Source organism: Sinocyclocheilus grahami, unplaced genomic scaffold, assembly GCF_001515645.1.
Source record: "Sinocyclocheilus grahami isolate Dianchi unplaced genomic scaffold, SAMN03320097.WGS_v1.1 scaffold182.1, whole genome shotgun sequence".
In the NCBI taxonomy this organism is placed as follows: Eukaryota; Metazoa; Chordata; class Actinopteri; order Cypriniformes; family Cyprinidae; genus Sinocyclocheilus; species Sinocyclocheilus grahami.
The window spans coordinates 1,365,583-1,387,782 of NW_015505361.1; the positions used below are offsets into that span (position 1 = coordinate 1,365,583).

The window sequence follows — 22,200 nt, forward strand, 5'->3', positions numbered from 1 at the left end:
TCACTGGATCCGCTCCTCTGCTATCAACGAGAGGAACGTCTGTACTTCCGCAACAGACAACAAAACTTTTTGGTTGTTAAAAAAAAGGTGCGCTCGTTCAAAACGGTTGCGTTCGATCCTTCGCTGGCTCTGCTGATTTAAATCTAGCGGTTCTTTTGTGTTTGTGTCGCAAGTCCAGTGACGCAGGTAGTGACGATTCTCTCCGGCCAATCCGTGATCAGCAGAGTTTACACGTCACGTTTTGGTAACGGTACGGTTCACTTGGAACCTCAACCGAGGTGGTACTAAAAAAAGTACCAGGTACTGTACCCAGTGGAAAACCCCCCAAAACTGAACCGTACCGAGCCGTACCATGCAGTGGAAAAGCACCATAAGTGTGAGTTTTGTGCTTCTGCCATTCCTGCACAAGGTTGTAGCACTTTAATTCATAAATGTGATCTAACAAAGGTAAAGGGAAATTTTTGACCATATATGCTGATTTTATTGCTTGTAATTGGGATGAAGTAAACATCTGTTGAGTATTTTAACATTAAATTTTTGATTGTGTTGAATTAAAAACCCAAAACTGCAGCGAGTCCACCAGACCCACGAACACTGGCCGAGTAACAAAAATATGAACACCACACAAGGGTTAAAGTGAGCACTTTGAAGGGTGCATGCATGGTAATGTAGTCTGATAAGTGCACATTTAGTTTAACATACACTGCCGTTCACAAGTTTGGCATCAGTAAGTTTATTAATGTTTTTAAAGATGTCTTTTATGCTCATCAAGGCTGCATTTATTTAATCAAAAATACAGAAAAAAGCAGTAATATTGTGAAATATTATTACAATTCAAAATAACTGTTTTCTATTTGAATATATGTCCAAATGTAATTTTTCCGCTTCATTACTCCAGTCTTCAGTGTCACATGATCCTTCAGAAACCATACTAATATGCTGATTTATTATCAATGCAGCTTTGTTTTTAACATATACCACCTCTAAAAACTTTTAAAACATAAAAAACAACAATAAAAACCTTGTTTCTCACACATACTCAAGTCACCCAAAATTTTTTGCTATAATTTACCATATATTATTTGCTTTTGGCTGTGAAACACAGAATGAAATGATTGCCAGTGTTGTTTTCCATACAAGAAAAGCATGCAATGGGCATTTGAGCTCAAAAACGTACTATAAAACTAGTCCAAATGTGCATTATAATACGTTTTCTCATAATTCACTGATAACCTTTCCTCTTTTGTAGCTCTCGAATATCCCAGAGCATGTTCAATATGGTACATGGAGGCGTTTGGTAGGTTTAATGTCAGTTATAACAATTTGCATTGATTCTCGCACGTCACAAAAGAACGCAAATGAGATTAGGAGTTTAAATTAGGAGTTAAGAGCTGAAGCATAGAGCAAACTCATACATTTCTGACCCTTTTTATGTGAATATAGACAACTTTTATAGTGCAGTTCTGTCCTTTTAGGAGCTAGACAGCAGATTCTGATACAGGTTTGGAACGACATGACGGTGAGAAAACGATGACAGATTTTTCATTTTTAGTTGAACGAACCCTTTAAGAGCACAGAAAGACACATCGCGAATACCCGGCGAGATTGCTTTTAGGGGAGCTGTTGTCACGGTAACGGAGAGGGTTCGCTCTCACGCAGACTAAAGAGGGTTCGGCATGCAGTAAAAAACATCACCTGCTCCTCAGAGGCAAAAACACACTCATACCTCCATCTCTAGACTTTCTGCAACTAAACCAGGCAGTAGCAGAAACAAATCCCAATTGCAACGGAGACACAAAAGATGAGACAATGCGACAGAGTCACAACAACAGACCTAAAGCTTGTGTTACTTGAAAAGATGAACACTGTGCTGTTTACTAAGCAAGCATTACAGTTACTATTGCTCGTACCAAGGCTTAATGATCTGAACATTAAGCCTTAGTATGTGTTCCAGACACGAATGATTCCTCAAAAAATGTAGTTAAAATTCTGCTAACTCAAGTCAAATGGGAGTTTTAAAGGGATAGTTCACTCAAAAATGAAAATTCTGTCATCGTTTACTCACCCTCAAGTTGTTCCAAAGCTGTATGATTTTATTTACTGTACTGAACACAAGAAGATATTCTGAAGAATGTTGAAAAACAAAAAGTTGCCGATCAGGGTTAGGTGCTTCTACACCCTTGTTAATCAACTATCATTGCACATTGTTTTTAGGAATAAATTATGGGTAGAGTTAGGTTTAGGGTTAGGGATTGGGTTAAGTCTATATTTTTGGACAGTTATGCTGATCCAGGATCAACAAAAGATGTTGATCAAGGAACAGGTCTTACTTGGCAAAATCACGCTCTAGTATTTTTTTTCCATACTATGAAAGTCAATGGCTACCGACAACTTTTTGGTTAACAACATTCTTATTTTGTGTTCAACAGCCAAAAGAAGCTCATACAGGTATGGAATGACTTGAGGGTGAGTAAATTATGACAATTTTATTTAGGGGTTTTTAAGGTTTAAAGAGATTTTAAGACATTTTATCTTCTCTGCTGCTGTATTTCTCCTCCACTAAACCAACACTGTTCATAATCGCAGATGAGTCGCATTCGATTATGAACGCGATATTGCGTAGCTTGTCAGTGTAAGTGTTTTTATTAATGCCATTAATGTTTTGTTAATACAGCGTATAGCACTAGTCAACAACGGTAAATGAATGTAACATGGCAAAGATGAATGCACTTCTGGAGGTTGAATGTAAGGGAAATGTCATTTTGGAATTTCTGTGGTTTAATGTGATATTGTTGTTCATGTACGCTCATGATGAAATTCTTTTATTGTTGTAACTAATTTGTAGCATTAACAAGATGACCCACTGAATTCATTTTGGGAGCGATGACTGATTGAATGTATTTTAAGATGTATATAAGATTAGTATTGACCAAGTTCAGAGGCTGTCATATGTGGATCAACTTACTATGTTGTGTATTTTTAACAGTTTTAATATGAAAAATAACTTTTATATTGATTCAATAGATTTATTGCATTTTGAAGAAAAAAACGTGTCATGGATTTATTGCATTTTGGGGAAAAAATAATACAATTTTATAATAAATCTTTGAAAATCAAAATCTGGATTTGAATTTTTTTATGTTATTATAACCTAAAGATGCTATGTGAAAGTTTGAAACAGAAAATAGTGGTTTTCATCTTGCCACTTTCTTGGTAAAGAAAACACATTTTTACTCAAATTAATCAAAATGGATTTATAGTGTTTTGGAACCAAACTCTTCATATGTACTCACCAAATTCTCTGGAGACCATATGATCTGAGCTGCTATTCATATTCATTTTATAGCTCTATACTCTTTTTGGATGTCAACTATTAACTTGTGTGTCTGTTAAGTCGTGTCTAGGATTATTTCTCCTATGGAACTTAAATTGGGAGAAATACCCATAAAAGTTAATCATTAAAGAAAACAACTCAGAGCCATTAAGCCTCCTTTTGAGAATTAAAACTGCGTTGGTGAATGAAATGACAGTGACTTTAGTCTATGTTGCAGCATGCCTTGTGAGATGATCCAGGTTTTGGGAATTTGGCGTCTTTTGCATGATGCCTTTGGGCGAAAAAGTCTGGATGAATGATGATTTAACCAGCTCAAAGATAAATAATGATAATGTGATTAAAGCAGTGCTCAAAGAATAAACCCACTTGTCTGGAAAGCACACTGATTCATTGACAAAACATGATTTACACCTGTTTTCCCACACCCTAATGATACTTTAATGAGTCCAACACAAAGGCTGCTCTGTGCTGGCTCCAGTAAATGGGGTTTGAGTAGTGCTGTCAAATAATTAATCGTTATTAATCGCATACAAAATAAAAGTTTTTGTTTACATAATATATGTGTGTGTACTGTGTATATTTATCACATATATATAAATAGACACTCATGCATATGTAAGAAAAATATGTTATGTTTATATATTAATATTTTCTAAATATATACTGTGTGTTTATGTGTGTATTTATATATATATAATAAATATACACAGTACACACACATATATTAGGCCTATGTAAACAAAAACTTTAATTTTTTTATGCTATTAATTGTGATTAATCGTTTGACAGCACTAGGTTTTGTCAAGGTGTGAATATGACTTTCCACCAAACAATTCTGGAAAAGTTCATTCAAAACCAAGTTTTATGTATACGCAAAAGGCACAAAGGAAAAATAAAAGGGAATGTCCTTATCTGTCCAGAACTTTAATGTGCATTAGAAGTGAATTAAGACCCTGCATGATCTACTCACCAAAATATTCCTTTTTCGTGTGCATCTCGAGTTCCTTCTCCAGCTCCAGGGTGAGGGCCTCCAGGCGCCGCTCCGCCGGACTGGGGCCGCTGTCCCGGGATGGAGTGACCTGGTACGGCAGCTTTAAGCGCTGCCCCCCGGTGCCCATCTTCCCGTAGTTAAACACGATGTTGACGTCTGAATTCTGCTGCTGCGGCTCGGGAAACGCTTGGAGGTGGACGCGGTTGTTGTGGAGGCCGTTTGGCTCCGTAAAGTCCTGCAGCAGCGCGTCCTCCGGCAAACCGGGTCCCAGCATGGAGTGCTGGAGCTCGGGATACGCGCTCATGGAGCTCCGCGAACTCCTGGAGCTGTGGCTGCAGATGCTGGATCGGGGGCTGGTCATGGGGATGCCGTGCACCGCGCCGCTCTCCGGCTCGTGGTTCCCCGCGGGCGAGTAGCTGGAGCGCGGGCTTGTGGTGCTCGATCTGGGGCTGATGTGCCGCTGGTCGTAGCCCATGCTGATGCCGCTGGTTCGGTTGCTGCTAGGTTTGCTCCCGCAGTCGTAGCTGTTGAGGCTGGTTCTGGGGCTGGAGTGTTTGCTGGTGTCGCTGGCCGTGCTGGCGTAACTCGAGCGGGGGCTGATCACGCCGTTCCCCTCGCAGTACTTCTCCTGTCCGGGTGACACCAGGCTGGACCGCGGGCTGCTGATGCTCGACCTCGGGCTGGTGTGTTTGCTCTGGTCTTGCGACGAGTGAGACGAAGCTAAACTGGCCATGCATAAGCTGTTGCTCCTCACCTGCTTCCCCATAATGAGCGCGTCGTAGGCGCATCCAGCGCTGTACCTGTGCGCCTGCACCTCCGCCTGCGTGTATCTCCTGAGACGCTCCGACGCGCCGCTGTAACACGGCAAGGCAACTTCAGATTTGGTGCAGTGCGCGTCGGGATCGGGATAAACCGCGTCCCTTTGCGGAGAACAGAAATCCAGAGGCACTGAGGGTCGGTTCCCGTTGACGGAGCGCAGGGGAGCCGCGCCGTAGACTTTGTTCCCGTGCGCGGAGGAGCTGCCATTCATTCGTTTAGTTTTCTCCATATCGGGGTTCGGTTCCCCGTACATCCCGTCTTGATAAACGTCAAATATAGAGAGGTTTTCCATCAGTTTGCTCGCCGGATCCTCGTCATATCCATCCATGTCGTCTCTGAACGGGGGAGCACTAGTCAACTACAACACAAACTGCATTTTACGCGGAAAAACGCCGCCTCAGGCGAACCATCGTTGCCTGTTCGCGATTACTTAGTCCTTCTCCGTCATTCCGTCGCGATGCATGCTCCCCGCCTGTCGATTTGTGGCGATACGGTCGTCGTGACAAAGTTTCCACTCAAGAGAACGTTTGTCAATTTCAGGTTTTTGTAAAGTTGAAAGGTCTTTACAGTCAATGGCGCGCTGCGCGGAGGAATTTTCTCGCTTTGATTGTTCCTGGAAGCTCGTTTCCAGCAATTCCAGCTCTCCTAAAATTTCCCCCCGAGAATTTCGCATTAAACAGGACAGGTGTTGAACGCGTAGACGGACGAGTATGCGTGTATCAAACGATTCATTCGGGACTCGTTTGCGTGAGAGGAATGCGCGGAGGGAGACGGGCTGCGCTGCGGCGCTCTGGAATGTGGTTAATGCCGGAGCGAAACAATGATAGAGAGCAACTCAGCAAGGGGGAGCAGAATCCTGAAAAAAGCCCTTTAGAGAGTCTACGTGTGTCCACTTTCATCCAGAGGGACAGATTAAAGATTTAACCACACAGACCAGCCCACAGAAAATAATTAAAAACTACACAGAACATCTCTAAAAAAAACTTTAAACAACAAGCAACCCTTTATGCAACTGTTCTTGGGAGAGTAAAATGAGTATTAAAGAAATGCTCTTGTTCAAGTCTCTATACTGTTTGTAAAATCTACCTGGCTTGTGTTTCCCAGGTACCTCGTGCTCTGAAAACAACAGCACTAGCATGCACATACAGCAGGCCAGTGAAGGTTTGTTGAATCTGGGGGAAGGGCAGATCCCAAACATCTCATTGTGCATCAGTGACAAAGGCTATTGTCACTAACTTACATTTCCGTCACCATACAGTGGCCGCCACAAGTATTTAATTTTTTTTGACACTTGAGCCACATTTAAAATATCAGGTAGCACAATATCAAAGCAAGAGAGACTTATTGTAAGTATAGCTCAAGGTTTTCAAGTGAAATTTTTTTTTTAACTTCTAAAACAATAGTTCTGTATGACTGTGTGTTTGTAAACCATTTTGATAAATCATATGGTGAGCTACGCCTGAGGAATGGATGAACTTGATTTGATATTTTGTCTATACAATATAATTCATACCCTGTGCATAATTTAAAAAAAAATGTATTTTTATATATCTAATATATTCACACACTCTAAACTGAAAATCTGGGATAGATATTCACGTACAGCTGAAAATGAACAAAGTTTCAGGATTTTGGTGTTTCAGGATAGCTCAGTCTAACATGACACTAGCAATGCCAAGGTCATGGGTTAAATTCCCAGAAAGCATGAATTGATCAAATGTATGCAGTGTATTAATTATAAAAATGCATGAATGCAATTTAAAGCAAAGGCATAGCATAAAAAGAATAAAAAATTCAGTGCACTGTTATCATGCTGGAGAACATGATCATCAAGTTTTGTTCAGCGCTGCTGTCAGTTAAGCAAACTAACACACACACACACAAGACATTTTGAAATTCCTGTCATTTTTTCAATTTTTGCATTAAATTGTTATACTGATAATAAGTTGTACTGAAAAAAAAAAAACATATCACATACAGCAAATACAGTTTTTCTGGCAACCATTCTTTTTAACCAAAAAAAGACAATTTTATTCTTTTAAAGAAGCATTTTAATATTGTGTGTGTGTATATATATATATACACACACACACCTTGCTACGTGTACTGTGTTAGGCTAACCGAGACTTGTCATTTGCACTTATATATTGTTGCTCTTTTGTTAGTTTTGACTGATTTTATTGTCCTCATTTGTAAGTCGCTTTGGATAAAGGCGTCTGCTAAATGACTAAATAAATAAATAAATAAAAAATACGACTAATTTACAAAAATGAACTGACTTAAATGTAGATTTAAAGAGAAGAGATCATATTTACGCCAGCAAAGGAGACAGAAAAAAGCGTCAGATTCTGTGTACAGCACTGTTGTTATGATCATAGAGCGTCAGCAGACAAGGGGCGTGGTCTAGAGCGTAGTGGGCGTGAGCGACGTCGTGGGGGCGTGTCTAGGTGGGAGGATATGGGGTGTGATTTAAGCACTTACGTTGCTAACTACTTCTCCTCTCAGTTTGCTTAGCAATCAGCAAAAAGTGCATGTAGTACACCCCATACGAGGATGTCCATCGGCGTCGTTTCCACGATGACTAGCTAGCGTTAACGCCTCTCCGCTCGTCTCATATCCCGGGGAAGCGATTTCCGTTCAAGCGTGACCTACTCTTTGACATTTGGGCTTTATTTGTGTGTTTCGGTCGTTCATATCGACGCAGGTTGGCATCCTGGCACGAAACATGAACATAGCCGCGCTACTCCCGGAGGTCCGAGGACTTCAGACGGATGAGGTAAATTATTTCAGCTGTCATATCATGTGATGTGCCATATCAGTCATAGAAATTCTGCTGTGTTGCATAAACAGCAGTTGGGTGGCAGTCTACAGCTCGTGTGTGATACTGTCTCGGTGGGTTTCTGGTAGCGTTAGGAAGTTCTGCTCCACTTTGTGTTATGATAACTGTAATCATCAGTATGAGGGGTTGTGTGTTTAATTATGGCACATAACTGACCCACAATCATGTTTGCTTGCGCTTAAGAAAAGATGTGTTTGGTTGGGCCATAAAGATCCATTTCTTTCATGCTCATTATTGTCTTGTGACTCAAGTGAAGTATTGCGCAACATCTACTGTATCTTGTGACGTCACATGTCTTTTTGATCACATGTGGCATCTATAATTTCAGGTAACACTTTACTTGAAGGGGTGTGCATAAGACACCCATGCATAAACAACGTCATCTTTGCATTAAAAATTACATAACTCAGTTGTCATAAACATGCATAAAAAACTTCATATTCATGTGTCATGTAATGATTATGTAGGTGTCATGTCAGTCTTATGCACACCCCCTTCAAGGAAAGTGTAACCTAATTTCATTCTATTTCTTGTTTGTAGCTCTTTCTTGGGTGTTGCTATCATGTTCCACACTCTTTTTGAGATATAATCAGTAAACACGTCTAGTGAGAGTTTTGTATGTTACCGTCTATAATGGTCACTTACTCTTTAAAGCAAACTAAATAAAGTTCTAAGCAGACTGATTGGTCGAAATGTGTATTCATGCAAGATGACGGAATCAATATTTTGGTCTATTTTCTTGAAAGAAATAGTAGGCCAATTTAAAACTTCTTCCAGGAATTTAGACCAGAAATATTGATTACGTCATCCTGAATTAATACACATTTTGGCCAATCGCATGCTGTCTGGAATAAGAGTGTCCCTCCCACTTATGGGTCAAAGTCCCACTTAAATCCATCTGCAGTCATCAAGCCATTTTAATCAGGTTTTAACCATTCTCACATCTCCAGGGAGTTTAATCCTTGATGTTTGTGTTGCTTATTGAATGTTTTTGCTTTCCTTCAGGATGAATCCAGAATCTTAAGGGTGAAAGTCATTGCTGGAATTGGGTTGGCCAAGAAAGACATTTTGGGTGCCAGGTCGGTATATCAGATATTGTACCATGAAAATGACACTATCTCATAAATGATGACCAAAATAATGTCCAGGCGGATTAAACGGCCAACACTTGAGCATTTGGGACTGTCGGCATTTGACGATAATGCTAATATACAAACTGGCTTTTCAAAACATAAATATTGGGTAAAATGTTCTTATTTATTATTAGCAATCTTGTGTATAATTTGCCATTACATTATATGTAAATCAGCATTATATCGCTTTTTAAATATCAGCCGTCGTTGAAAAATCGATTGACTGCTAATTATAATCCTTCTTTGCTTGAATGAGAGGATGTGCTTTCTTTAAAAGCTCAGCTCACTTCTTGTATAGTACACGGGGTTTTTCCCATGATTTCATGCAACACTCACTGAGTGTCACATTTTGGGTGGATCAGTATAAAGTCAGTGCACAGGACATTAAGTGTTTGAGTGGTTTGCTTTGTGTGCCCGCTCCGCCAGCATCACGTTCACGTGCCATCAGTGTGTTACGAAAACATGAAATCGTTTGTATCCCGCATAATGGAGCTTCCGTTTAGACAATCTGACACTCTTGCAGGCTTCTATCTGTTCCTAAATGTGTTGTAAAAATTATAATAGCTTTTTTAACAGCCTGATAATTGAATTTCAGCCTTCCTGTGGATTCTTGAGCTTCATCGTGATGTTTATTACTCATTCGTTTTAGCTGAATCTTCTTTGAAAAATAACAACAAGGGACGAATACCACTAATGAAGTCAGAAAGACATTTTGGGTGCCAGGTCGGTATATCAGATATTGTACCATGAAAATGACACTATCTCATAAATGATGACCAAAATAATGTCCAGGCGGATTAAACGGCCAACACTTGAGCATTTGGGACTGTCGGCATTTGACGATAATGCTAATATACAAACTGGCTTTTCAAAACATAAATATTGGGTAAAATGTTCTTATTTATTATTAGCAATCTTGTGTATAATTTGCCATTACATTATATGTAAATCAGCATTATATCGCTTTTTAAATATCAGCCGTCGTTGAAAAATCGATTGACGGCTAATTATAATCCTTCTTTGCTTGAATGAGAGGATGTGCTTTCTTTAAAAGCTCAGCTCACTTCTTGTATAGTACACGGGGTTTTTCCCATGATTTCATGCAACACTCACTGAGTGTCACATTTTGGGTGGATCAGTATAAAGTCAGTGCACAGGACATTAAGTGTTTGAGTGGTTTGCTTTGTGTGCCCGCTCCGCCAGCATCACGTTCACGTGCCATCAGTGTGTTACGAAAACATGAAATCGTTTGTATCCCGCATAATGGAGCTTCCGTTTAGACAATCTGACACTCTTGCAGGCTTCTATCTGTTCCTAAATGTGTTGTAAAAATTATAAAAGCTTTTTTTACAGCCTGATAATTGAATTTCAGCCTTCCTGTGGATTCTTGAGCTTCATCGTGATGTTTATTACTCATTCGTTTTAGCTGAATCTTCTTTGAAAAATAACAACAAGGACGAATACCACTAATGAAGTCAGCAAATTGACTCTGTTTACTTTCTTAATACGCATTTCTAGTTTTATTGTGCATGTTTGTTCAGCTCATGCTTCATTCTGCTATGGAAAGCCCATCAGTCTGTTTCCGACGGGGAAAATCATGTCCCGCCCTACATTTTTTCTCGTTGAGTATCCTGTTTCACATTACTGAAGTAAAATAGGTTGCAGTTGCTTAACAGTCATTTAGGCCCAATCCCAATTCTATTTCTAATTATTGGGGGGACTAGCCCCCCTCAATGTCTACGGTGGTTAATCGCCCTGATCAGACATGAAAATGTTGTGGCACTATCGTGCAGTCTGTAATGATATGACGTTAGTTAGCAAATATTAGTGATTTTTTGCAAACATTTCTTTGAGTAACATGACCGTAATATGAACTCACGATTGAATGCAACATAAAACAAATTATTACTTTCCGTTAAAATCTTTATTAATGCCAAAAATGCTTACATTTATGTGTCTTTTTGTTCGCTCGGGCAGCCATGTTGCCGCTGAAGCCGGTTTACGCTGAGATAATTCATACCCCTTCGTTTGAAGTGTGGTCCCGAAAAATCTTCGTTTGAAGGGCTGTCTGGCCCTTGCCCTACCCCTACCCCTCCAACCAAAAGAGAATCGAGACACCCTACCCCTTCACGTGAACGCGCGAAACGGAGTGGTAGGCGAAAGGGGAAAGGCTAAGGGGTAGAATTGGGATTGGGCCTTAGTAGATTTAGGTTTGCTTTGCTTTGTAATTGCGTTGCAGTTATACATGCTATGATTCGTATTATGCATAGCTTGCAATGAACTGTAGGCCGATGGAAATGTCCCGGTTGCTGCCCGAGTCACATTGGTCAGGGTGGTACAGTAGATGGCAGTGTTAGCAGACGTCCTGGCCGTCCTTGAGGGTACGGACCGATCGGCCGTGCTCACTTTGACCTAAATAGCACAGCTCTAGGTATGCAATCGATATCTGTGCTGACTGAGCCATGTCATCTCTCCTTCACTTCAATACTTCCTCGAAAAAAAGGCCAGATATTCAGCAAAAACCTCAAATGAAAGATTGTGTGTTGCTTCCTCCTGATGCATGTAGGTTAAGTTGGTGACTTCAAGTTAATTAATCTGAATGGATTTGCAGGATAGGGATGAATACTTGTAACGGTTTGTAAAGAGATCCATAATCGCACGACTAGTAATCATAATATTCATTGCTGATCACATCCTGCCAGTTAACAGTGGAAAACCTGACTGCATTACTAAAATATTTAGTCCTGTATACTTCCTGTATGACTCAAAGATGGGGAATCTTTTTTCCATGAGTGCTTGTGTAATATGTTTGTTTTCCTTTCATCCGCAGTGATCCATACACAAGAATCTCTCTCTATGACCCTGTCAATGGAGAAATCACCAGTCTGCAGACTAAAACCATTAAAAAGGTGTGCGTGTACAAACTCTCTACTACACCATTCATCATTTTGTCAGGAGATGTTTAACAACATCTCTCTATGCTTCTGTCTTTCTTTTAGACATTGGATCCGAAGTGGAATGAGGAATTCTTCTTCAGAGTAAGTGAATGGGTATTTACAGAGATCATGTTTTTGTTACCTGGCTGTACTGTCAAAAAATGTCACCCCAAAATGAAAGGAGAAAAAAAAATTATATCAGTAGCCCAGGATAGAATTTCCCTACCTGGGGTTTGTAAGTTAATGAAATGCTAATAATTAATTAAATCGCACAAATGTAACATTAAAATAAATACATTTTGAAAAAATAATGAAAAACTTTGTTAATAGTGAACCGTGAACATGCGGTCTATTGTTAAATGATTGAAATATTAAATACAATTTCAGGGAGACTTGAAGTAAATATTTTAGGTAAAAAATCCCTTTCAATACTGTAATGCAATAAAAGTATTTAAATACATTTATTCATTTAGCAGATGCTTTTATACAAAGCGACTTACAAATGAGGAATACAAGCATTAATACAGTATTGAATATTTAATAGTACTTTTAATTTATGCTGATTTTAATTACAAAAAAAGTTGTCTACAAAGAAAAAAAAATCTGAAAATTAGCTTAAATATCATAAAAAATAATTCAGCGATTTTAATGAGCCTTAGCATAAGCTTTGTTTTTATAGTGAAAATCATATATATTTTTTCTCTTGCAGTTTTAGGGTGTAATGTACACCATCCAGACACTTCTTAATGAGATTCACCTGTAAAACATTTTGTTCTGTACCATAAGATCTCATATACACGCATGCTGTTTTTAGTTGTTTCCTACTTACTGAACTCTCTCTGTTCATCTTCATCACATTTAGATATTGTTAGTGATTCCAGTAATGTGTTCTTGGGAACTAATATTAAACAGATGCAGTCATTGTGTTTGGTAATAATAGAAAACGTTATGCAATACGGGCTGCTCATATTGCAACATTGGAAGCCTGTTTAAAAGTTCAAGGGTTTTATAAAACCATTTTTGCATTTTATATAAATGCACTATAATGTGAACAGCCAAAAAAAAGACAAAACGAGTGATAATGCTTCAGTCAAGTATGTGCAATGCTTACAAAGATTACGAATACCTTAGAAACCGCATCTGCATAGCAACGCCCTTGGTTGCAAACCACTTAAATCCTCTTTAGATAATGTAAAAATCTATTTTTTTTTTTAGTGAAGTACATCACTGAGTAGGATAGCTGTGTATATATAAGAGTTTATATCCTGTGGCGTTCCTGCTGAGTGTTTATCTCGGCTCTCTCGACAGTGTTTATACTAACCTGAGAATTACAGTCTAGCTCCGCAGAGCCGTCACATCTCTTACCACCACATTTCTTTATAGGGGAAAAGTGAGCCTGTCACAGGAGCCTGTCCTGCTAGATGTCAAATGACCAGAGATGAAACTCAGTGCGATGGTTTTATTTTGAGCCCCGTAAAATGGTTTATTCAGATAATTCTTCTAAAGCTGCACACAGCTCGAAACTTCACTTAAACTCTCCCAGAAGTCTATCGCTCAATTGTGAACAAAGTCAGCTGAATTCAGTCATGACCCACGTTTAGCCTGAACTGAGGTCTGATAGGGTTATAGAGAGATAGATGTGGTTGAATTCCTCGAAGTTCAGGGAAATGCATTGCCTTCTGCATATGTGTAGGGCTTCTTATTTGCATTGCATTTATGTAGTTTACATATAAAATAGTGATGTTACTAAGGGAGTTTTTCCAAGAAATGTGTTTATGTTGGACGCAACAGCTAGGGAATCATATCAGAGTGGATATCAGCATGACAATTTTACACCATCACATTTGTTCAAATCAAATCACCTTTATTATATAGTTCTTACATAACTCTGTTTTTTTTAAGCAGCTTCACAGTAATAAACAAGAAAATAACAGAATCAGTGATCAAAATTCATCATATATTAAACAAATTCTGATCTAAAGCAGCTCTAAAAAGACATTAGTGTCTGTTCCGCTCATTTCAGTTTAGTTTTGATTCAGTTCAGCATAAAGTTCATCAATTATGAAACAAATTCAGCTGTAAGCAGCATTATAGAAGACAATAGTTTTGTTATTTAGCTCGAGTCAGTTCAGTGTTGATTTGTTGTCGTGATCCAGAGAATTCAGAAGCAGTTAATTTTATATTTATAAATTCAAAGGAACTGCTAGAAAACTGTGCATGACTTACTTTTTTTTCTAATAGGTGAATTTTTTTTTTTTACTTAAGGACGTGCAGTGAACACTGATTTGTAATGTTTTCCCCTAAATGTTCCTGGTTAAATAATCTCTATTTAATTAAATGTCTTAAGTCGCTGGGGTATATTTGTAACAATAGCCAAAAATACATTGTATGGGTCAAAATTATAGATTTTTCTTTTATGCCAAAAATCATTAGGATATTAAGTAAAGATCAGTAAATTTCCTTCCGTAAATGAATCAAAACTAAATTTTTGATTTGTAATATGCATTGCTAAGAACTTCATTTGGACAACTTTAAAGGCGATTTTCTCAATATTTAGATTTTTTTGCACCTTCAGATTCTAGATTTCGACCAAATATTGTCCTATCCTAACAAACTATACATCAATGCAAAGCTTATTTATTCAGCTTTGAGATGGTGTATAAATCTCAATTTCAAAAAATTGACCCTTATGACTGGTTTTGTGGTCCAGGGTCACAAATAAGAGTCTGTTTGGGCAGCATGTAAAGAGAGAGGTGCAGTCACATGCTCTGGGGTCAGAGGTCAGGGGTTGAGTTACGGGGGGCATTTGAGATGAGGGGCGCCTCTTACATTCTGTCTGCTCTCCCTGCTGTCTTGTGATGAGCTGTGACGCATTTGCTGACGCGGTGTGAGTATCTCTTCTGTAGACATCGCTCATTTTCTCAGAAAGGATAGAGAGATGCATGTAAGGTTCCCTGGAAACAGGACTGTGTTAAGAGAAACCATTTCAAGATGTTATGAAGACTCATCATTGCTTTATATCAAGCATGCTGAAGACTGAAAATGAGTTTTGCTCATATTAAGCATGATTTGAGATGTTCCAAAAGAGCATTTTGAATTTCATTGAGTCACTAATCAATGTCATGCTTATTGTTTTGAATGGTGACCTAGAAATAGGCAGAATCTGAAGTATTTCTTATTCATTTTACGTACCTATTCTTTGTTTCTACATTTCAAAAGTCGTAATACTTCATACCTGTATTTTGTTTTATAAAATATCAAAATCTTTGCTATTTCCAGGTGCACAGAATCCTTGATTTGCAGTGTGGTTTCATACTTTTGGACCATGCTGTATATATGTGTGTAAAATATCCAATTTTTCCATGCAAAAAAAAAAAGTCTACTGTACCTGATATTTAATATGAATCATAACCAGATCCAGACAGTGGCATAAAAGCTTCTGGCCTATTTGTGATACTGACCACTGGCCCAAATACCAGCACGGGGACTTCATGATATGCTAAACGATAACACTGTCTGAGTCACGGGCCATTTACAGGCCTAAAGTCGAGGGTTATGAATGAATGAACAGTCCATCTGTCTTGTAACGAGACATCTTTTATTTTAAATATGTGACAATAAATTCACTGTATTACTCCATACATATATATATATATATATATATATATATATATGTGTATATACATATATATATATATATATGTGTATATATATATAACTATATTAACATTCTTGTGAATATTCACTTATTTTATTTGTCTTTTGTTTTCTCCCACAGGTGCATCCTAGGAAACATCGTCTGCTGCTGGAGGTGTTTGATGAAAATCGTTTGGTATGTACATGAATGCATTGATTTACTGTGATGTCAATCAAATCAGTTAGAGATGTTTGTACATTACTGTTCAAAAGTTTGGGGTCGGTACGATTTTTAAAATGTCTCTTCTGCTCACAGAGGCTGCATTTATTTGAAGAAAAAAAATCAGTAAAAACGGTAATATTACCAAAATTATTACCAATTCAAATATATGTTTTCTATTTTAATATATTTTAAATTGTAATTTATTTCTTTGATGTAAAGCTGAATTTTCAGCATCATTCCTCCAGTCTTCAGTGTCACATGATCCATCAGAAATAATTCTAATATGCTGATTTGCTGCTCGAGAAACATTTCTGATTATTATCAATGTTGAAAATAGTTGCGCTGCTTCATATTTTTGTGGAAACGGTGATAAATCTTTTTCAGGATTTTTTGATGAATAGTCCAAAAGAACAGCTTTTATTTGAAACAGAATTTTTTGTAACATTTTAAATGTCTTTAATTCAATGCATCCTCTGCTGAATAAAAATATTTTTTTATTTTTAGGTTGTGAAATATATTCTTTGTCCGGTCTGCTATTGAAGTATCAAAATTAGAGTTATGTATAATTTCTGCACCCATAGTGGCACCAAATGACATTGCAATCTGCTTTTTTTTTGAGTTGCCTGATAAAGAAATATTGACTTAACTACCATTAGACCATCAGATTGAGGCAGGACTGCTTGTTTGGCTTTACAATGGTAGACGTGTTCGATGGTAATGAAACATTACACAGTTCAACAGTCTCAAATATATTCGGCTTGTTAGTGTTGGGTTCAGGTCTGTAAAATCAGCAGCTACCTGAGCGTCAATGTGTAATAAATGAACAAGGATGCCTTTTTGCAAGTAGCCACCTTAAAGCTCAGGTCTGGGAACTGAAATTTACCTTTGGGTGTTGTTAAACGTGAAAAGTAACTGCTCTGAAACGCATAAAAGTGAATGAGGCGTGACCGGTGTTAGGGGGGTTCTCTCCGTCACACGCCTCCCTGAATAATGAGGAAGGTTAATAAAACGCTTGCATAAAAGACCCAGTGTTCAAGTAAGAACAGTAGCTCTTGATAAGACAATAAACCGCTGTCGCCCTCCTGCAAGTGACCGATAGCTTAACCCAGTTACTGGTTGTAAGAAAAACTTGTATGTCATTGCTAGAATGTGTTCGCTGGCATGAACCAAGCATGCACGCTATTTGTGTCTCCTGAGGAATGTGATAGCTTACAGAAAGGATGACAAATCCTTTCAGATCTCTTTTTGTGCAAAACATTTCTAGGTTTGTGCCAGTAGATAATGTTTCTTCTGTGATCAATCACACTTCATTTTCATTTGAAATTCATGCAATTAGCCTAGTCTTTGTTTTAGAATTCTAAAATCCTAAAACTTTATTTCCAGGCACACAAAATGCAGAAATCCCTGATTCAGTCTCACTTATATTGCATTGTGATTTGAAATGCGTGCAATTACCCCATTCTTTGATTTAGACTTGCAAAATCCTAAAACTTTGATCATTTCCAAGTGCACGAAATGCAGAAATCCCTGATTCAGTCTCTCTTATATTTCATTGCGATTTGAAATGCATGCAATTTCCCCATTCTTTAAAAACATAAATATTGTGAAACAGTATTACCATTTCAAATCAGATTGTAAAATGTAATTTATTGCTGTGATCAAAGCTGAATTCACAGCATCATTACTCCAGTCTTGTGTCACATGATCTTCAGAAATCATTCTAATATGCTGCTCAAGAAACACTTCTTATTGTCAATGTTGAAACTGTTCATCTTTGAAACAGTTGGTCGGAGAATGCAGTAAAAACATAAATATTGTGAAACAGTATTACCATTTCAAATCAGATTGTAAAATGTAATTTATTGCTGTGATCAAAGCTGAATTCACAGCATCATTACTCCAGTCTTGTGTCACATGATCTTCAGAAATCATTCTAATATGCTGCTCAAGAAACACTTCTTATTGTCAATGTTGAAACTGTTCATCTTTGAAACAGTTGGTCTACTTCATATTTTTTGTGCTTTTAGGATTCTTTGATGAATAGAAAGTTCATTAGAACATAATTTATTTGAAATAGAAATCTATTGTAACATTGTAAATGTCTTTACTATCACTTTTGATCAATTGAATGCATCCTCTGCTGAATAAAATTATTCATTTATATTTTAAAAAAATCAGTGCCCAAACTTTTGAATGTTAGTGTAGATGAGAGAATTGAAGCTTAAATTAACAGATTTTTAGGTTGTGAAATTATCATTCATATATTCTTTGTCCGGTCTGCTACTGAAGTTGCAAAATTGGTGTTATGTATAATTTCCACTCCATTAGTGGCACCAAACGGCATTGTAATCTGCTTTTATTTTATTTTTTTCTGTTGCCTGATGTAGATATATTGGCTTAACCAGTAGCATTAGCTTTAGACAGGACTGCTTGTTTGGCTTTATAATGTGAAATATGGAAGATGTGTTAGATGGTAATGAAACCTTATACAGTTCAGCAGTATCAAATACATTTGGCTTGTTAGTGTTGGGTTCAGGTTTGTAAAAACATCAGCTACCTGAACGTCAGTGTGTAATGAATGAACAAGGATGCCTTTTTGCAAGTAGCCACCATAAAACTCAGGTCTGGAAACTGAAATTTACCTTTGGGTGCTGTTAAATGTGAAAAGTAACTGCTTTAAAACACATAAAAGTGAATGAGGCATGACTGTGTTAGGGGGGTTCTCACCCTCACACGCTGAGGGCGTCCTCCCTGAATAACGAGGAAGGTTAAACAAACGCTTGCATAAAAGACCCAGTGTTCATTTAAAAACAGTAACTCTTGATAAGATAATAAACCACAGTTGCCTTCCTGCATTTGACAGATAGCTTTACCCCCTTACTGGATGTAAGAAAAACTGGTATGTCATTGCTAGAATGTGTTTGCTGGCATGCGCCAAGCATGCATGCTATTTCTCTCACCTGAGGAATGTGGTAGCTTACAGAAAAGGATGACAAATCATTTTAGATCTCTTTTTGTGCAAAACATTTCTAGGCTTGTGACCGTAGATAATGTTTCTTCTGTGATCAGTCTGACTGCTGTTTCATTTTCATTTGACATGCAGTTACCCCATTCTTTGTTTTAGAATTTTAGTTCCAAGTGCACAAAAAGCAAAAAATCCCTGATTCAGTCTAACCTATATTGCATTGCAATTTAAAATGCATGCAGTTACACCTTTTCTTTGTTTTAAAATTCCAAAATTCTAAAACGTTGTTCATTTCCAAGTGCACAAAATGCAAAAATCCTTTATTCAGTCTCGCTTACGTTGCATTTCAATTTAAAATGCAAGCAGTTACCCCTATTCTTTACTGTAAAATTCAGAAATCCTAAAACTGTTCATTTCCAAGTGCAAAAAAAGCAAAAATGGCTGATTCAGTCTCATTTATATTACATTGAAATTTAAAATGCAAGCAATTACCCCTATTCTTTACTGTAAAATTCAGAAATCCTAAAACTTTAATTTCCAAGTGCAAAAAATGCAAAAATGGCTGATTCAGTCTCATTTATATTACATTGAAATTTAAAATGCAAGCAATTACCCCTATTCTTTTTTGTAAAATTCCGAAATCCTAAAACTTTATTTCCAAGTGCAGAAAAATGCAAAAATTGCTTATTCAGTCTCACATATGTTTCATTGCAATTTGAAAACTTTGTTCCTTTCCAAGTGCAAAAAATCGCTGACTTAGGCTCATTTATATTTCATTTACATTCATGCTGTGAGCAGGATGATTTCCCGTACTGGTCCTGTGCACTGTGGTAACTGCAATTACCCCTCGTGCAACTGACCCTGATTGATGAGATGGCATTTCTCTCTGACAGAAGCATGGTCTTAAATGGCTGCCACGTGATGTGGCACATGTCCATATGAGAGCTGGCACAACAAGCTCAGTATTTGATTTGGAGGCACTTTTTTGGCACAAACAGGCTCGATTACTTCTGCTACTTTCACATTTGTAGATCAAGCTATCATGTGTTCAAGCCGTGCATGGTTGGAAGTGCAGAAATAAGCCAAACGCTCAGTTTACGAGCTTGGCGGTTTCAGCAGCTCGTAACACCCTGTTCCCCACGTAATCTCCAACGTACTGTATGTGGATGCTTTTGAGAAAGCTTAAAATTATGCCAAACCCCGTTCCTCTTTATTTCCTGTAACTCTATCCTGGTGGGGTAAAAATATTAGCAGGGGTGCAACTTCACTAGAAACTTTAGACACTGGGCTGCCACTGCTGAAGAGTCGAGGTTTGCTAGAACGGGGTGAGCTGTTCCACCTCCATCCTGGCATGCACGCAGATTGTTGTTTTTTGCACTGGGGTGACCGGCAGCTGGGGGAGGGAGGGCACCCGTGCCTGAATCGGTGCTTGCGAAACTACAGAAGGCACAGCTGAGGCACTCCAGAGGTCTGGCACAGTAGAGCCCTTTGCAGGGTTTCTGAAGCAGTTGCTTCAGTAAAGCTCTCGGAGTTCGCCGTTATCCTTCTGAGAACTTGAGCTGTTCTTCATGGTGCATTTGACCTGTCATGGTTGTTAGCTTCAGAGGAGGAATGCTGCTTGTCACTGCTGCTATTTTTGCAATGTGCAACCGCTAATGATTGCAATCGCAGAACGGGACCAGGAGCAGTTGCTTTTTGCTGATCATTTTTTACTTGCTTGTTTTGGCTTTGCCATGTCCTGCTTCCCACCGGATCCCCGGGAAGCTTGATTTCATGGCGCGACAACTGCGACTGCATTTTGCTTCGCGGAGAAGCAACACTGACCCGCTGTCAGAGACTTGCACTGGTCACTCCGAGGAAAGCGGGTTTACAAATACCGGCCGTAGCTCTAGCGAGGGCCTGGTGCAGAGTTCCCTCCACATGAAGGTGACTCCAGGACAGCTGGCTCTGGCTTTGCCACCCTTGTCACCAGAGTACGGTAATTTACAGCGGCACTCCACCGTATTTATCCCCAAGGTGAACGTGAGCAGGAAAAGCATGCTGCAGATCTCCTTGCAGCCTTGCGGAGGAGACGGAGAGCTCGCCAGCTGCGAGAGCGGAAACGGGGATGGAGGTTCCTGCAGCAGCAGCACCACTAGCGATGCCGGCTACTGCAGCAGCAACAGCATATTTGAAGCGGACGTTCCAGATCGCAAGGCAATTTCTCGGCGGAAGGCGAGGGCACCATTGCGGCGTTGCTCGTCCTTAGTGATTTTCCCACGGAGCCCATGCACCACGCCGCCCGCATCCCCCGTCAGTCCGGTAGCGTCTCCCATGATTCCTCCGCTGCCTCCATCTGCGCGAAGTTCCTTTCAGACCTCTCATCAGATGCAGCTGTCCAGCGTTGATGCATCGCATGATGAAACATCCAAGGGATCCGTCGCCACTGCAGTTAATGGTCTGCGGCTCTCCAAAACCAGTACGTCAGCAGAACACAGGGACGCCAAACCTATCGTGCATTTCAGCGTGCCTCCGGAGCAACCGCCAGGACCAGAGCGAACGGAAAGACACTCCAGCGTTGTATTGCACTTCGCAAGCCAGCGACCACTTCCCTCAGGGAAAGGAAGTTCAGCCAAAACAAAGGTTAGCATCGACTGTTCCAAACCTCTCGAGGGCCCACAAACCGACAACGTCCCGGAACCCCAGAAAGCCAGGCTTTTCCGGAGTACCTCAGCCTGCATGCTGCCAAGCGGAAGGCTGTCGTCGACGGAAAGAAGACACAACACTTTTCCGACATTGGATAAGTCCTCAAGAAAAGGGTCACATCACGTCCTTCACAGGAGTATTTCTTTGGAGGTACCCTGTGCAAACGCTGAGATTTCTTGTCGCGTTTCAAATGCTGCAGACATGCACTCCATAAATGTCCCTCCGCACGTACACATCCACGTATCTCACGGCACAAGTGCAAGAAAATCAAACACCCTGCAGGACAACAGCATAAATGGTGAAACGGATCATGTTCCAACCTGCACGGAGAAAAATTATACCGTAAGCCTTTCCATCTATTAGCAAGTGAAAAATCAGTGACTCCAGGACAGCTGGCTCTGGCTTTGCCACCCTTGTCACCAGAGTACGGTAATTTACAGCGGCACTCCACCGTATTTATCCCCAAGGTGAACGTGAGCAGGAAAAGCATGCTGCAGATCTCCTTGCAGCCTTGCGGAGGAGACGGAGAGCTCGCCAGCTGCGAGAGTGGAAACGGGGATGGAGGTTCCTGCAGCAGCAGCACCACTAGCGATGCCGGCTACTGCAGCAGCAACAGCATATTTGAAGCGGACGTTCCAG

At 39.4% G+C, this 22,200-nt stretch overlaps 2 protein-coding genes across 3 annotated transcripts in view; one reads left to right on the forward strand and one right to left on the reverse strand.

The window, feature by feature from the left end:
• The window catches only part of LOC107594378 (Wilms tumor protein 1-interacting protein homolog), a 48,999-nt gene extending 43,190 nt beyond the window's left edge, over positions 1–5,809 (reverse strand). Inside the window, exon 1 of the mRNA XM_016284399.1 lies at positions 4,305–5,809. Coding sequence (XP_016139885.1) covers positions 4,305–5,472 — 1,168 coding nt within the window. The 5' untranslated portion in view covers positions 5,473–5,809. The remainder of the gene's footprint in view (positions 1–4,304) is intronic.
• Positions 5,810–7,660: 1,851 nt separating this feature from the next.
• Positions 7,661–15,916, forward strand: LOC107594379 (E3 ubiquitin-protein ligase NEDD4-like). Of its 2 annotated transcripts, XM_016284401.1 has the most exons (5): positions 7,661–7,920; positions 8,989–9,062; positions 11,947–12,025; positions 12,116–12,154; positions 15,831–15,916. In XM_016284401.1, exons 1-5 carry the CDS (start codon positions 7,870–7,872, stop codon positions 15,894–15,896), a joined length of 309 nt encoding a protein of 102 aa, XP_016139887.1. In that variant the 5' UTR covers positions 7,661–7,869; the 3' UTR covers positions 15,897–15,916. The 2 variants fall into 2 exon arrangements, with proteins under 2 accessions (XP_016139887.1, XP_016139886.1); XM_016284400.1 differs by lacking the exon at positions 15,831–15,916 and having other exon boundaries at positions 12,116–12,319.
• Positions 15,917–22,200: the final 6,284 nt, after the last annotated feature.